Below are 15,808 nucleotides of genomic sequence, written 5' to 3'. Positions count from 1 at the left end.
ACCAAATTTGAAGGGCAGGGACAGATATCACATGTCAAAGCAAGCAGCCTTCCTCCTTCAGAAGATGGAATTTCTGAGGAATCAGTGTGTACCCGGGAAGCGCAGGCCAGCAGGTGGGAATGGGCAAAGGCTCTGAGGGATTCGAGGACTTTGCACCGGTGCTGTCCAGGGGGCGTTTCCTCCTGAGCCTGTGGGTATCACACTGGCCACCCACAAGCAGATGCCGAGCAGCAGGGGAGTGGGGCGGGAGGGTGTGGACGGTTCAGCACACTTCCAACCCCATTCCTGGGAAAAAGAATCCCCAATCCTGTGACAGCTCATATCAGTGTGAAAACAAATCCTGCCACTGAAACTCATCCAGTCTACTTGGAGGAGTCCTCCCTGGATGTTGACTCAGATTTTCACTGTATGATTGATTCTAACAGCTTTATTTATCTCATTCTCTGCAGATTGGAGATCACAGATTGGAAGGGGACTCAAGGGCTGTTGGCAACAGGATGGGACCGTGGACAGTTCACGTGCCTGCCTCTGTCATGATAGGCACCCAGAAATAGTTCCTGGATGGCCAGTGACCAAGTAGGGGAAGTCATCTCTTCACACGCTCCCAGCACACATGTGTGATGAAGCAGGATCCAGGCCGTGGCAAGGCACCAGGATAGGACAAGCATGGAGGCAGCTCCTCCCTCCCGGGAGTCTGGCCTATGGGAAGAAAGCAGACTGACAGGCGGGACTCCAGTGGCCGCCGGAGGAACTCTGGGAGGTTGGATGTGAAGAGGACAGCCAGGGATGACCCTTCGGTGAGGTCTCAGGGATGAACTGGAAAACACTTATGATTTTAAATGAAAAACTTGCCCGAGAGAAGACACAGAAAAAAATATGAAGAGCTAGGTTCTGATGAGGAAATTACTTCTGTGGACCCAGTGCTTTTGACTTCATCTTCCTTCTGTTCCTGAACTTGCGAATGTGGAGAACAGTGAGGCAAAAGGGTGTCAAAACATTCAGAAAAATTAAGTGTCGAATACGTGGAAATAGTAATAAAAAAGCACTTTTCATATTATGTGACCATTTGTCTTGAAAACTACAAACCTAGACTGGCACTACCGTACCTAAGGCACTATCTCAGCACATTTATTCTTCCCTGAGAAAACTGGGGCAAGAAGGGAAAGTAACATTTATTGAGAGCTTATCTTGTGCCAGGCACTATTAGGTGTTTTTATAAATGCTCGGGGAAGCAATTCTTCAGGTATGAATCTTACCAAGATTTATAAAGTCCACAGGGCACCATGTTTGGGTATTAGGACTTGGATCTATTTCATTCTCCTTTTTCTTACCTTTCTTTGCATATTTTGACTACATTTAGGGATCAATATGAAATCCCTCCTATGACTAATTTATTGCTTACAAGCTCACCTCACTCCAAGAGTAAGCAAAATGGTAGATTAGTGAGGACTAGGCCAGCTTTTTATTGCATAATATACGTTAAAGCTAAATTTTAATATCTTTATTAATATTTTACAACATTAATACTCTTCAAAGAGAATATCCCTACAAGGGTATGCTAAAGTTACATTATTACCAAGATATAATCTGAAACTCTCAGAAAGTGAACTTTCTTAGTAAAAGGTCCGTTTTAACAGGTAAAGTAGAAAAGGCAAGTTTAGAATTATAATTGTTCCCTTCTCTCATTTCTTTTTACCACCAGGATAAAGGAAATGTCTGTAATTCAAGGGTGGGGAGAGTGCCAGGTGATTATATCGTAATTCATTTAAACCAATCTGCCGGAAATCTTGCTTAAGATCACAGGTGGCTTTTAAAACTAGCCAAACAAACAAAACATCCTTGATTCTATCTGGAGTTCCTATTTACTCAGCCTTGCTCATTCAGTTGAAAAGAAGTGAACGAGGAAATCTTGTGTAAATTACACACTTTACCCTTCATGAAATGGTTTAATTCCATCACTTGCTCAATAGATCAGAAAAATTCCGGGAAACGTTTAACCTCCAAATTTTATTCTAAAACATGAATAGGCCAAGCGCAGTGGCTCACATCTGTAATCCCAGCAGTTTGGGAGGCCGAGGCGGGCAGATCACTTGAGGTCAGGAGTTCGAGACCAGCCTGGCCAGCATGAAACCCCATCTCTATTAAAAATATAAAAAAATTACCCAGGCATGGTGGTGCATGCCTGTAGTCCCAGCTATCTGGGAGGCTGGGGCAGGAGAATGGCGTGAAGCTGGGAGGTGGAGTTTGCAGTTGAGCCAAGATCGCACCACTGCACTCCAGCCTGGGCGACAGAGCAAGACTCTGTCTCAAAACAAACAAACAAACATGAATTTAGACTAATTCAGTAGGCATTCCTACACTCGATCCACATAAATTGGGTTAGTCTCAGGCAAATCTCGTCTCTGTAATGAGGGAAATGTTTTCATCATGAGTTCTACCAGTTTTTCCATGCGTGAATGTTTTAAGTGTAGTGGAAACCTATTGGTTTGGATCTGTATTATAAAACATATTGGTACATACAAGGTAAGGCCTTTCTCTGCTAGTATTGAAATGCAATTTCACAACTACAAGTAATGTTAAGCCTGCAGGGCATTAATGTTCCAACTGCTCAACGCATCTCTTCCGTTCTCATCCCATCGTGATAACCTGTGAGAGCAAGTAACTCCAGCCACGCTGGCTGGCAGCAGGGGAGCTCGCCCCTGTGACAGGCCAGGACACGCCTGCTCCTCCTGCCTGAAAACCGGGTGCCTGTGGTGAGGAGGGGTAAAGTGGCAGGTTCAATTCAGCTTGCGCTGCGCTTAACTTTCTACCATAAGAAAAACACATACTGTTGACCCTTAAACAACACAGGGTTTGAACCCGTGGGTCCACTTATACACGGAGCTTTTCCAACCAAACATGGTCTATTTGCTGAATGTGAAACCCACGTATACGGAGGGCTTTTAGTGTACGCAGGTTCCATAGCGCCAAGTGCCAGACTTGAGTATGCAGATTTTCGCATACGTGGGGTATCCTGGAACCAACGCCCTGCGTATATCTAACATCCTACATAGAGAATACCACCCCAACTGTTTTTTTTAAAAAGCAAACAAACAAACACAACACTTAGTTTTGAACCTTTAATAAAAGTAAAAAATGAATGCAAAAAGAACACAATGTTGAAAACTTAGTATGAATGTGAATCTCACTAGATGTTCAAATCTGGTATAGTGCAAATTTTGTTCATACTATTTTACATTTTTACAAACTCAAATCACTTTGGTTCATATATTTTCTATAAACTATTGGCAAAAAAAATCTTCCAATTTACATTTTTTTGGCTACATTATTTCTAACAGATACAGATTTACTTCCGGTTTCAGAGAGAAAGACTTAATGTTTGTGCATGATCGAGTCTGTTTTAAAGATTCACTCACTACTTTCATCTAATAACTTCTGGTTTTTCATAAAATGCTGACATCTTCATTGGAAATTTTTTTTCATGTGACTAATTGTTTTCATTTTCAGAAAATATATAAGGGGGTCATTCCCAAGTTCGGAATGATCCTATCTTTTTAAAAAACAAAATTCCTCTAAAACAAATTAGCTTCAGGAACTTAAAATTTACTCCAAGACATTTCCCTCAAAACAAAGCAAAAAACCCCAGCAAAGATCATTACATACACAAAACCAAACACAAAGAGGAGCGCTCACAGGCAAGGTCCTCTAAGCTTCCATTCTGCTGACTGCTGGCTTCCATTTAAAAGGAGTCTTTTAATCAAGCCACTGTCACAGAATTTAAAACAAACCAAACACATGTAAATTGCAAAATACAAAAAGGTAAATTTGTAAGTAAAAATGACTAAACCCACAAAACTGGAGTATTTCGAAGGTTGAGGGTTCAGTGGAGGGTGTAACACGAAAGGAACTTCACAACTGAAAGAAATCATTGCCGAGTTTCCTCCATGCAGCACTGAAATGAATGGAGAACACTTCTCCCGAACATCTCACATGTTAAAAAAAATAAATATTTAAGAGATACAAGGCTCAGATTGGTTTTCATATACATTGCACTTGAAGTTTAAGACCCAATACTTGCAAATTAGGTCTGGTATGGTCTATGCCATTAAATGAATACATTGTGCTCACCAATATCATTGAATATTTAGAAACACCACATGTTTAATGCAGTGACATATGCACTCTCCTTTTTACAAGGCAATCACAGATTGCAAATTCCATAGGGCTGTGGAAAAAAACAGTCATCTCTATACTGTAGTAACAAAGAAACAATTTTCGCTCACTAAGATTGAAATACATGGCAGACAGGTATTCATTCTTAGATGATTATGCATTTCAAAATAAACTTCATAAACTGAGGCGAAAATTCCAATATATCGCAGTGTGGGAACCATGACTTTTCATTGCCTTTTGCCCAGTAAGATTGTCTACACAAACTTCCACAGGTATGAAAAGCACAGTTGACCCGCTGGCGATACACACACGTGTGACCGTGTAAACACGCCACTGCAGGATGAACGAGCGTGACCATGAAGCGTGGCCATGCCGTGACTCCACTTGGAGCGTGACCTCTCTATAATCACTGCTGCTTTTCTTGTTGTTTTTTTTTTTGTTTTGTTTTAAACATAGCCCTATTTTAAAAAATCTTTTGGATAAATATTATTCCTATTACACCATACTTCATGTTTGTTAAGCACCATCAACCTACCTCCTTTGGGCACTGATACAAAACTGATAGTTGGTAATTGAGTCTTAGTTCAAGGCTTTGAAATATGGCAACTTGTTTTAATCACATGAATGAAATCTAATACTTGGGAAACTGCCACCTGCCTGAACCCACGCAGCCTTGGCAGAATGCTGCAGGGCACAGACAGGCGCCAGTGCAGTCAGTCAAGGGAAGACTTCAGGGTAAGTCATCATATTCTCTACCTCCCTATTCTAGACTAGGTGAACAGTTTTTTCCAGGAGTCATTTGTACAGTCAGCCTGATCTAAATAGATTAAGAAAAAAGATAATCTTTGTCGTAATCCACAATCAGATTTTCTTCCAAAATCTTCCTTGCTCTCAGAATTGGTGGTTGTGAAGACTCAATCACTATGGGGCTTTTCAGGAACACCCTGTGTGTAGAAAGGAAGAAAAAAAAGGAAAGAGAAAATTAGCACTAAATGTATAAATATTTTAATTACCAATTAAGTAGGTCCTAACATGGAAAATATTAACAATTTATATGACTGAAGAAACAAGATTGAGATGTGGGACATGTGGAGAGAACTAGAGCCTAAGGCCAGCTCTCCCAGCTCCCCTGCACCGTCTTCATGGCTCCAGCCCAGTGAGCCCCAGCTCTCACCTGCAAAATTAGGATAATTCTCTGCCTCAAGGGCTAGGGCCCTTATATAAATCCTATTATGTAAGTGTAAGATATTGGTGAAAGTGTAACTAAATTCATATCTATATAAAGGAAACACCCGATTTTATCAAAGCATGGTGATACTTATGGTATGGTAGGTTCCTGAAAGTTCTAACTGCAATTTAAGGGATTGAACCTTTATCTGAAGGGAGGTTTCTGCCACAAACCTTCATTAGTATCTGATGCCCATGTTATAATCCACCTTACCAGCAGTTTGTTGAAACAGACATTGGAAATAGGTCATGCTTTGTAATACTGAATAGTAACTCTACCCTCAATTCACGCAGGGCTTCACAGTTTGGAAATCCTTTCTACATATTCTTCCTCATTTGACCCTCACAGAGCTTCGGAGAGGTAGACACTACAGTTACTACCATGACCAGGCACCGCAGGGTAAATTCTCAATAGAGAACGGTATTTCACTGATGAAGCAGCAAACCCAAAGAGATTAAATGACTTTCCTGAGGCCACAGAGCTTCTGCTAAAGGGCAAAAGAGAAACCTCCATACATAATTTCTTCCCCTCAGAATCGTGCCTTCCCATGTTACTTAATTGCCCTCTATTCACTTGAAGAGGAAGGAGCTGAGCTCCTCACCTTCAGCAATGAAGGAGATTACTCATCCAGAAAACCGCAAGATCCTCTCATCTAAACAGACAGGTAAAAAAGTCCCGAGTCTGGGTTGAGTCACCCAGGTATGCCAGTTACTACCCTGGGGACACACACAATAAGATCTTCTAGGAAACATACATGCTTTTAGGAACTGATCATGTGAAAGCGTTGCCAATTGTTAAATATGAACACTGGGAGGACTCTATACAAACTGCAGTGAGAAAACAAAAGAGCAAACATTCGGCAGCAACTTGGAAAGAAAATTGGTCATCACATTTGACCACCTGTTCACTAATGTGCCGATAAATAAATGGGAAGTGGACTCTTAGAACCCCTGGTTGACAGAGGCCACAGTGAGGCCTGGCATTAGTGTAAGAACACAAAGACACCAGAGATGAATGACAGCCAGCCCGGGCGGACCTGACACGTGGCACAGGGACTTCCAGCAGTGTTGCCTAATGGTGGCACACTGTAAATGGCAATATGGATCCTCCTCTCAACCCAGACACCAACGCAGGCTGCTGTAAACCTACTTCCAGGGGGAAGGCAGGTGCAAGCCATGTGTTGAAAGGGCATGTGGTATACTAATGAGAAGCATGGTGCCAGCTCCAACTCTGCCACCCACCTGGCCAAGTTGTTTAATCTTCCTAAGCTGCAATTTCCCCTTTTACAAATGGGCTAATAATAGTTTCTACTTCAAAGAGTTGTGTTAAGAGGACAAAACTGGCTAACAATGGAAACGTTTAGCACAATGTCTCCTGTGCAGCAGTAAGAGCCCAATACATGTAAACCCTCAATAACAATAATAGTATTATTATCATTAGCAGCTGAATTGGGTCAATCAAAAACAGGAACGGCAAATTAAATCCTAAGCTGACACTGAGGTGGGCGGGACTCTGCCTCCAGGTGTCCCAGTGGGGCTGGGCAGTGGAAGCAGGACAGGCTTGATTGCTGTTGGCAGTTCGCAGCTTACTCTTGAGAAAAGGCTTGAAGCTACAAACAGCAACAAGTTCTATAAATGATGGTTACAGACTCATTTTCTTTTAAACATACAGGCTGGGCCGGGTGCAGTGGCTCACACCTGTAATCCCAGCACTTTGGGAGGATGAGGCAGCTGGATCACCTGAGGTCAGGAGTTCGAGACCAGCCTGGCCAACACGGCAAAACCCCGTCTCTACTAAAAATACAAAAATTAGCCAGGCGTGATGGTGGGCGCCTGTAATCCCAGCTACTTGGGAGGCTGAGGGAGGAGAATTGCTTGAACCTGGGAGGCAGAGCTTGCAGTGAGCCAAGATTGTGCCACTGTACTTCAGCCTGGGTGACAAAGCAAGACTCCGTCTCAAAAAAAAAAAAAAAAAAAAAAGTAAAAATAAAAATAAACAAGCAAAAAAATAAACAAAAAAACTGAAACAGGCTGATAACAAATGTTTCTACTGTATTTTCGGACACAAAGGACAATGGCACGTGCCGGGGGGGCAGGGCGGAAATACCACATAGAAAAAGCTAGGAGACCACATAACTTGAAGCAAAGCCAACTTGTAACTTTTCAGCTGGTTATTCTTGCAAGTAACTATGTTTCCTCTTAAGGGAGGGAAGCACAAGTGAGAACAAAGGCATCTGAAGAGAACTGAGGCAGCTAAGAAGGAGAAGGTGTCAAGTGCACTAGGGAAAACCATCAGCACCAAACACAGACCTCGAATGACCCCAGATCTGGGCAGGTCTGGTCCTGGTACTGAACTGAGCCTCGGAATCTCTTCACCTTCAGACTGTCATCAACTTCACTCTCGTCACCTCCCTTCACAAAGTCTTACTTGGTGTAAGTTTCAACCTTAAACCAATAACTCTTAGATACTATCCCTAGAACATCCAAACACTTCCATTTTGTGAATAAACAGTATGACAACAGTGGAATGTGGGGAAGGCTGCCCTGGGAGAAAACACGCACTGCGAATGTGACGGTCAAGGGGCCCAGACTGAGGAACAGCTGCAGCAGGAGGGAGGGGACTGCACTGTGAAGCCCCTGGGCCATTTCCAGGGTTTGACGCATGGAAATGAGTTTGCAAATTTTGAAGAGAAAAAAGAATAACAGTTGGGATCCAGAGGTAAGGATTTAAGTTTTTATGAATAAAAATGGTGGTAGGCGGGGTTAGACTCAGAACCTGAGAGGTCAGTTTCATGTGATAGCCCAGTAGGGAAGGGGATTAAGGCGGTGATCTCTCTCCTCCAGTTTTAAGATACAAAAGAACATCCAAACATTTTTCCTCAAGTTTAAAGAATAAAAAGGATGAAGAGAAAGCTGAAATAAGGAGAATTATAATTATGTCAACTATCCTATTTTGAGTTATCTTTAACATTTTTTTCTGTAAGGATCAAAGGAGTACAGCAAGAATTACTTAATGAAACTATCTTCAAAACTGAAAATGTTTCCTCCAACCATTTCTAGATGTTTAGAACTTATGAATGTTGTGAAATTTCTACCTCCACCAAAATAATGCTTATTTCTTAAAACTGATTTAAAAAGCCTTGACATATAACAGCGTCAACCTATCGTACAGAAATAATTAACTCTTTAAATGTTATTCGAGTTTCAGTTATAATGTATAATTAGTCAATCCGGTTGAGGACAATTGTATTCTAAAAATTTTCTTAGGAATTCTCTCCCAAAGAGTCCCGGAACAAAAATCTCAAAGCAAGAAAGCAGAGATGGAGTTGTCTAGCGCTCGTTTGAAGACTGTAACGGGAATGATGGTGAATGCATGAAAACAAAGTACTATTTTCCTGTGGGACCATCCGACCAGATTTTTAATATTAAAAAAAACAAGGCCAGGCTCACGCCTGGAATCCCAGTGCTTTGGGAGGCTAAGGTGAGAGGATCGCTTGAGCCCACGAGTTCAAGCCCGGCCTGGACAACACAGGGAGATAACATCTCCACAAAAAATAAAAAAGTTAGCCGGGCAAGGTGGCATGTGCCTGTAATCCCAGCTACTCAGGAGGCTGAAGCAGGAGGATTGCTTGAGCCCAGGAGTTCAAGGTTATAGTGAGCTATGATGGCACCACTGCACTCCAGCCTGGGTGACAGAGTGAGCTCTGTCTCAAAAAAAAAAAAAAAAAGCAAGCCAAGTCCTTTCTTCTCCATCACGAGAAATTTGGCAGCACGGACTCAGTAACCAGTGGAACACTGCAAATTCTACTTGTAATTACTTCTGCTTTTGTGAAACAGCCAAGTGGCCTTCAAATTCAACTCCTCACAGAGGTATCAGCTGGCAAAAACAAATGTACTGTTTTAAAAATAGCATGAGGTGCCCAGATAAGTCTTCCGAGAAAGTCCCAGAGCTTATCTCTGAGAGCAACAGCCCTAGGATTTTTTTTTTTAATTCACTTTATTTCAGCCCGCCAGTCAAAGTCAACTCAAAATAACATTTAAAAGTTCACCTCTATTTTTTTAAACTAAAGTGCTAAGATGCCAATTTTTAACTAATTAAGAACTGCTAAAGCCATCCTGGAGTTCATCTACCTTTCCATCTCCCTCAGGGGGCTGTGAGAGAAGCTCTGTGGGGTAGAGCTGCTTTCTCCTGCAGTAAGAACAGGTGTAACGTTCAGGCAGGACAGTCCGTCTACATGGTGACCCGGCCACGTGCAGCGGTGCTCTCATCACTTCTCCATGCCCAGAGCCACCTGCCCCACAGAAGGGTGCTGCCTGTCTGAACCAGGCTGTCCCCTTACCCGCCCACACCAGGCCCTGCCCTGGCCCGAGACAGACTCTGCAGCCTCAGGCTCGATTTGCTTAACTGTGGACTAAGAGGCCAGCATCATCTGCATCCACTCTGATTTTGTGAAAAGCAACACTGGTGGACTGATGCTCAGGGAGCAAAGTATCACTGCACGACGTCATCCAGATCTGCTTCCAATGGTGAAGGAGGAGGGGACACTTACATATCAGTCACTTTCTTTACTGCTTACTACAGAAATTTCAAGAATTCAGAACACCAACCACATCTGCAATTCAAAGGGGGCAGTGCGAGGGCTCTAGTTCCTTTCTAAATCAAATATTTTGAATTTATGAATCTACAAATCTTTATAATTTAGCAAAGAATTACCTGGGCATCATTACCTATTTTTTAAATACAACCTTTTCTCAGTAATTGTCACTCAAGTCTGAACCAAAACATATAAACACAAAATTGAATGTATCATGTAAAGTAATTCTATCAAGGTAAAGAGATGCAAGTTTTAGAAGATAATATAATATGATCATTTCACTCACCATAGCTAACTGTCGTCCTATGTTCCCCACTGTGACGCCTCCTGAGAAAAATATACAAGGGAGCCAAGAACGAATATAGAGGAAATCTGGGGATGTATACCTGGAGCAAGAAAAGAAACCATGCCTTAGCAGCCAGTTTCACCCGGCTCAATTCTGCATCAAAGACTCTCTGTAGTGGGGATACGCAGAATGCATATCAACCATGAAATGCTACACAACGTTCATATTTGAATGTTTGGTTGTAACTGCTACTACTTGGTTTTCCTTTGCATTAAGTTATGGATAGCAACGTTTTTTAGAATTTTGTACCTAAATCTAGATCATTCTATATAAAAACCAAATAAAATATGAAAATATCTAAGCTTTGTGGATGTTTTAATGAAAGTTAAGTAAGCTTTCCAAAGCCGATATTTGAAAACACATACTTACTGATAGACACCATTATACACGAGAAACTGCGTGATCAGCGTAGCTAGAAAAGCTATGGTGATCCCCAGCCCAAGGCCGCTTCTGGAACGATCAAATGTCCACCAAAGCCCCAAAGACAGGGCTGCTAAAGTCAAGGACAGTTGGACGTTATTGGCAAAATCCAATTTCTGGTGATGTAAAAGTTAAGGAAAAGTCTGCTGATTCTTAATAAGATCAAAAACACAAAGAAAACCACAAGGGTCAAAAACATGGGTATTTTATTATTGTACCACAAATAATTCACTGCCCATAAAAACTGTGTAATGAGCTAAAGAAAGGGTTTGTTGGATACAGGCCACAGTAATCACCAAGATCACCTGAAATCTCCCTGGCATCATTGACTCAAAAACTTAACCAGAAGAATAAACTTGCTGAAAGCTATATATAAAATGCCACTAGCATTTTGACCATAAAACAATATATTTTACTATGAAGTCATTGACAGCCCCATTCTTCTTTCTCTTTTTAGTAATTTGAAATGGGACGGCACCATCATCATGTTTCTATTATGACATGGAGTCATTTGAGTATATAACAAAACAAAACGCTTCAATGTATAACCTAAGCAGATACTCTGGACATAGCACAGAAAATTAAGGATACAGCACTGGCATGGTTAATGCCAACAAAAACTGCTATGCAGCGCATGACACTGGCCCACTCTCTCTTAAATTTGTGAGGTTCTCCGAGGTGACTGTCGATACAGGGGTACAGGAGGCCAACAACAGCTGTTTTAAAAAAAGATGACAATGTTAGAATACAGCAGATTCAAGTTCCACAACTTCAATGTGGTCATTAGTAACATAAGACATTACTCAAACCAGTCCTTTTCCTAGAAAAAATTATCAGCTATAACATAACAGTTACGAGTGATTTTATATTCTTGTTCTCTTTGAGTACCACTCCCACAAAATTGTACTGTTTAGAAAAGTTTTTTAAAAATCACTATTATTTAGTGCAGTTGAACATGTCTCAGTAAACACAGAAAGGAATCAAGCAGGGATTATTCATATTAATATGGGCAATATGTAACCTTATATTTAATATCCACATTTGTCTAAAGTACACAGAACTTAAATGACTATGTAGTTCATCTTATCTTTTCATCCAGTGTGATTTTGATCTTACAATAAAAAGGTTAGCATCTGTCCACACCCTGTCACATCATAGCTCTGACACTCCTGCCACCACCCAGCACTGGGATTGGGCACGTGATGAGATACATATTTGCTGATGTGACTTTGACAGTCTGGGTCACATGCTCCTAGGGTGGCCCTGAAGTTGATTTTCGGGGGCTCTAGCATGTACTGTACTGAGCACTGAGCACTGTGCACACATGCCCGTGGGCAAGTACGGGGCGAGAGAGCCCCACACGGGCTTCTCTTATTCTCCATCTGGTTCCTGCACGGTCACGCCTCAAGCTGTGGTAAGAATACCAGACCAAGAAGAGGAAGCTCAGCCTCCAATCCCAGCTTGCCCTGGCGGGACCTGGCTCTGCATGTTTGTTTTCTCCTGTATGAAATTATAAGGATTATGTAACTGGGACACAGAGAAAGAAGAGATCACTGTGGTCCAGAATCATTGTTCTTTATAGACACAAACTCGGATTTTGGACAGGTGGGAAGGAATGGCATTCCAAAAGAGAAGTAAAATGGCAAAAATGAAGGCAGGAATGTCTGTGGGGGGGAGTGGGGTGCTGGCCTGCGGGGTTGGATGTTGGGACACAAGGGTCACTGGGTCCCAGGGCTCTTGAGAACCCTGCAATTGTTTCACCTTGGTCTCGTATGAAAGAAATACACATTTGAGGTTCAACTGAGAAACAGGAAACACAGTTTTCATCAAACATTCAGAAAAAATGTTCAGTTTTCAATTTATTATACTTAATCATGTTCTAAGTTCAGACTTTTGAAAAACAGACCCCCCGCCAAATTAACTTTACTTCACTATAGCTTCATCTTACCTTTTAAGGTTAAAAACTAAATAGTTAAAAAACATACTATGATATTTTACTTATGCTCTTGGCTGATGGTTTAAAAAGAAAAGGTAGAGTCTGAGAGGATGAGAAATTGTCCAGATACTCCTGGAAACCCTTGAGGGTTCAATTACAAATACTGAAGGTGAAACTATTTCATTTCTAAGATCAAGTTTTTGGTTAAAGGAAAGAAACTATTCTGCCAAATGTATATGAAACATGGAATTTTAAATCTAGATATATGTCTCAAAATTTTTCAATTAGTACAGCCACACACTTAAAGTGTTTCAAAGAACAAAAGAGGATCCCCTCCCTGCGAGAACAAAGATGAAAACATTCTACCCACTACTTAATAATTACAGACATATGTCCTAGTTCTTGAACACACAGCCCTCTGTTAATCTGTTACAAAACTCTGCTGCTTGCTGTTTTCAGTGAGTCAACTGAGGCAATGTGTTTCCACAGTGCAGGAGACACACCTACAGAGGCAGCAGGAGCAGTTAGCAAGGATGGCTTGGCCCCTTTCTACCTGCACACGCTTGGATGTGACTTCACCTGTGATTCAGTTTCCACATCTATAAATGAAGCTACACATGGTATTGCTGTAAGGAATGAACACAGCAAAGCATCTGAAGCCTATGGTCAGCAGTCAGCTGACAAATGTCAGCCACAAAGAAACAGGATGCTCCCTGCACTGCACTGGAGTCCTTACTCATTTGTTTTCCCCACCAGACTGTAAGCTGCTTAAGGATAGGGGCTTGTGGTGCTCACTTTTGGATTAACATTTCAACAGCTTGTAGAGTTGAGGTTGTAGAAAGCACCTGACAAAACCTCCTTAAATAAACAAATGCTGTGTGACTACAGCAGCAGTAAGTGATCTGCTGGGCCAAGATCAACTCAACATTTCTATAAAAGCGGTTCAATGATAGCCAAGAAATTCTAGTAAAGACGCTCAGCAGTCCCCCTGTCCACAGTTCAGACTGACCTAGTGTTACACTGTACAGCATCTATGCTACCGCTTGGGTGTACGAAAATCTAAACGCCGTAAGGGGGTTACTCTTTTCCTTAAGAACGTAATCTACAGAGCTCTAACAGTTCAGGGAGTAAACGTTTTGGCTTCAGACCACGGTTTACTCAGCGACCCGGCAAAAGGAAGTACTGAGAAGTTGCTCCCCTGGCAACCGCCTCCTGAACACATGTGACGGGTTTGTTTTCAGTTATCCTGCAGGGTAGCATGTTTGCGGCCGCGACCAATGGCCTTTCAGTCCCGCTGCTCACCAGTTCCCCAGGCGGCCAATCCGGGGCGGCTGGCGCGGGATGACAGCTGGGGCTGTACCCGGACGCCAGGAGGGAAGCGCCCTCAGTCAGCTTGGCACAGCACCTGCTTTAACAGCCAATTATCTCCCTGCCTCATCTCCATCACCGTGCTTCCTCAAACTTCAGAGAGCTGTGGCCCGAACCCGCCCTGGGGGGTGCCAGGTCCTCTCTACCCCTCCTTCATTACTCTAAATTCCCAAACTGGAGATGCACACTTTCAATCTGTGGACAGTTCCAGTTTCAAATGCATGTTTCTCAATAGGCTGAAAAGTACTTTCAACCGAAAAGACACCCTTTTTACTTCCAGAAGAACCGCGGGGGGGGGGGGGGTACTCACCAGCTGCTGTCCCGCAGCAGGGAGGGACCCACCAGGCGGAGGAAAAGATGGTAGCGATCACCTCCTCGGGGAAGAGAGTGACATTCCTCTGGATCTGCAGCAGGTTGAGCACCAGGGCTAGGACCACCCCAACCGAGAAGAGCACGAGGCTCCTCTGCACCAGGCGATGATGCCAGGTGTTGGGGTAGGGGCCGCCGGGCTCGGGACCGCTCATCGAAGCACTGCGGTCCCCGGGCGCGGGGTCAGCGTCCGGGACACCATGGGCCGCAAGCAGGGAGGGCCCGGACACGGAAGCGCTGATCATCTCCCCAACCTTGGCTGCCAGCCCCGCGGCGCTGGCTCGCGGGGGGCCTCGGCGCCTCGTGCTGTGCGCACAGGAGCAACTCCAGAAGTGGTCGTGCAATCTGGGCATCGGTCACCCGCGTCCGAGAGGCGCTTCCTGGAAGAAGGGGGTCATCAAGTTCACTCAGAACAAAGAGCGAGGAAGGCCCCGCGGGACGCGAACCCCGGCACCCGGGCCAGCCGGCAGCGCCGCCCCCCCCCCAGGTTAGAACCCCGTGCACTCGCTCAGGGCCAGCGGCGGACCGGACCCGCGCTCACAGCGAGCAGCACCCCCAGCCCCAGCGGGACCAGCGTCCCAGAGACCCAACGGGGCCCGCGCCCGCCTACCTCCGGGGAGGACCGGCTGCAGCGCGACCAAACCCCGCCCGCGACCCCTGCCCCAGCCCGCCGCGTACCTGGCCGAGAGGCGCCCGCCCTCGGGCTCTGCGAGCGGAGGCGGGGCTGCGGGGAAGGAGGAGTCGCGGCCCGGGACGGCCCCAAGTGCGGCCGCGGCGCCTGGCGGGCACGCGGGCTTATATTGCGGGCCGCGGGGCCCGCATCACGTGACCCTGCCCGGCCTACCCACCGCCCGCGCGCACCGCCTAGGGGCGTGGCCTGAGCTCGCCCCGCCCCGCCCGCGCGCCCGTCCACAAGCGGTCTGGTGAGGCGGCGGCAACCAATGGGAGGCGGGCGGCCCATATGACGTGCGCACACGCCACCGCCGGCCCGCGCGCGCTCGGGCGGGAGCAGCTGCACGGACGGCGGGGCGCGTGGTGGCTGCGGGGCACGCGGGCCCGAGCGGGACGAGCCGGCTGCGAGGGGTCGGCCGCGGAGTTGGGGCCTGGGAGGGGACGGTCTGGCCAGGAGGAGGCGGAGGGAGGACAGGGTGGGGTTGCCGGCCCGGCGCCGCCCCTCCCGCCTCCCGGGTCCCCTCGCCTGGTGTCCCGCGCCTGACCGGGAGGCGACCGGTCTCGAGCTCGCAGGCCTACCCGGCGGGGCGCGGGCTCTGGCTCGGGGCCGGACCCTGCTCAGAGCAATGGTGGGCTTGCATCGGTGGGTCATTTCCTCGGGCCCGTAGTGGCCTTTGCTCACGCCTGGAGAGCAAACCACCC

General features: G+C 45.1%; 1 protein-coding gene across 2 annotated transcripts; it reads right to left on the bottom strand.

The window, feature by feature from the left end:
- Positions 1-3,108: 3,108 nt before the first annotated feature.
- On the bottom strand, positions 3,109-15,315 carry INSIG1 (insulin induced gene 1). Of its 2 annotated transcripts, none has more exons than XM_030932494.1 (6): positions 15,045-15,315; positions 14,376-14,814; positions 11,353-11,477; positions 10,711-10,877; positions 10,282-10,381; positions 3,109-5,117 (listed from the first exon to the last, which is right to left on the bottom strand). In XM_030932494.1, exons 2-6 carry the CDS (start codon positions 14,785-14,787, stop codon positions 5,088-5,090), a joined length of 834 nt encoding a protein of 277 aa, XP_030788354.1. In that variant the 5' UTR covers positions 14,788-14,814; positions 15,045-15,315; the 3' UTR covers positions 3,109-5,087. The 2 variants fall into 2 exon arrangements, with proteins under 2 accessions (XP_030788354.1, XP_010366454.1); XM_010368152.2 differs by having other exon boundaries at positions 15,113-15,315.
- Between the last annotated feature and the right edge of the window lie 493 nt (positions 15,316-15,808).

Source organism: Rhinopithecus roxellana, chromosome 6, assembly GCF_007565055.1.
Source record: "Rhinopithecus roxellana isolate Shanxi Qingling chromosome 6, ASM756505v1, whole genome shotgun sequence".
Taxonomy (NCBI): Eukaryota; Metazoa; Chordata; class Mammalia; order Primates; family Cercopithecidae; genus Rhinopithecus; species Rhinopithecus roxellana.
This window is presented reverse-complemented; position numbering and strand designations above follow the sequence as displayed.